This window comes from Frankliniella occidentalis, unplaced genomic scaffold, assembly GCF_000697945.3.
Source record: "Frankliniella occidentalis isolate FOCC.00 unplaced genomic scaffold, Focc_3.1 Scaffold165, whole genome shotgun sequence".
Taxonomy (NCBI): Eukaryota; Metazoa; Arthropoda; class Insecta; order Thysanoptera; family Thripidae; genus Frankliniella; species Frankliniella occidentalis.
Genome location: NW_026267291.1, coordinates 1 through 1,384, shown reverse-complemented (window position 1 = coordinate 1,384; position 1,384 = coordinate 1). Strand labels below are relative to the sequence as shown.

General features: G+C 60.1%; 1 protein-coding gene across 1 annotated transcript; it reads left to right on the top strand.

The window, feature by feature from the left end:
• Positions 1–149: 149 nt before the first annotated feature.
• Positions 150–990, top strand: LOC127750296 (venom dipeptidyl peptidase 4-like). Its single transcript, XM_052271535.1, has 2 exons — positions 150–348; positions 851–990. Exons 1-2 carry the CDS (start codon positions 208–210, stop codon positions 959–961), a joined length of 252 nt encoding a protein of 83 aa, XP_052127495.1. The 5' UTR covers positions 150–207; the 3' UTR covers positions 962–990.
• Positions 991–1,384: the final 394 nt, after the last annotated feature.

Below are 1,384 nucleotides of genomic sequence, written 5' to 3'. Positions count from 1 at the left end.
TGAGGCGTGGGGTAGGCAGGCCCGCGGTGCAGCTGTGTCCAGTGAGCACGGGAGACAGCAGAGCGCCTGTGAGGCGTGGGGTAGGCAGGCCCGCGATCCAGCTCTGTCTGGCGAGTGGCCCGTGTGCTTTGGCACACCCACCACGTCGGTCTCCACCGTGTCTGACCTCTCCGTTTTGCAGAGGAGATCCTGCGCGGGCGCACGGCCATGTGGATGTCTGACGGGGGCCACTCGGTGCTCTTCGCCACATTCAACGACACGCTGGTCGAGGAGATGAAGATCCCGTGGTACGGCACTGTGGACGAGGACCGCCAGTACCCGGACATCCGTAGCCTGCGCTACCCCAAGGTAAGCCTCCGCGCCCACTGGGCCCTCCGGCCCGACCGATTGATAAATCGTTAATGCTAGTCCGGCCCCTCGTGACTGTCCGTCTGCTGTCCGTTTGCTGTCGGTCGCTCTGGCCTCCCGAGGGCGCAGCGCCCACCCGCCGTCCGGCAACTGGACGACCGACCCGCCAAACTTTGGGCTCGGGAAATAAATTCTCTGGTAATCTGCTCGAGGGTGGGGCGGGGGGCTCCCGTCATGCTACCCCTCCCCCTCGACCGTAGATGCCCGCGCTTGGGAGCTTGGAAATTAATTAGAGTGCATTTTCTGAGACTGCCGGCGAGACGTATAAACTTTCCTCGTTACGTGCTGCTGTTGCTGGTGCTGCGCCATGACTCGCCGGACTAAAACTTAACTTGGAGAATCTTTCACGTTTCTCTCCCACCCTCTGGCCCGCACATCTCCCTCTCTCTTTCCAACCCTATCCTCCTCGCATGAGCTGCGAAATGATCGCCATTTGTTGCAGCCCGGCACGCCGAACCCGATCGTTACGCTCAGGGTCGCCAACTTGACTGTGCCGTCGGACATCCGCACCAGGGACCTGGAGCCGCCGCTGGCCTTTGGCTTCAATAGGTGAGTGGATTGGCGCGCCGCGCACCGCCGCTTTTTCATCTCTGATCGCGAGGGAAAAGACGGGAGGGTTGGGGTGATGAAAGAGGTTCTCGACATTTGCCTTCGTTCTCGTTTCCAACTCGCAAATGTCATGGTGGTGAGCGCTGTTCACGAATATTATTACTTTAACTTATCGGGCTCAGAAGTACAAGATGATTAAAAGGAAAGGATTGAAAGGATTCATTCCCGCTGGTTGAGATGGCGGTCTTGAGATCGACGGGTGTTCTCGGCTGCTCCGCCCCACCCGCCCGCCGCGCGGTACCGGACCGCCGTTCCGAAAGCCGTAAACAGCGAGCGACGGTGTGATATGGGCTTTATTGATGGCTGCGCGGTAATCGAAATGGTCAGAGGTGAGGGGCGGGGGCGCCCAGATTGGGGAGGGGATGGG

Bases quoted from the DNA above. Each gene is read 5' to 3' on its own strand.
- LOC127750296 (XM_052271535.1), top strand. From the start codon at position 208: ATGTGGATGTCTGACGGGGGCCACTCGGTGCTCTTCGCCACATTCAAC. The intron at 349-850 runs GTAAGCCTCCGC...CATTTGTTGCAG, and splicing joins GTAGCCTGCGCTACCCCAAG to CCCGGCACGCCGAACCCGAT.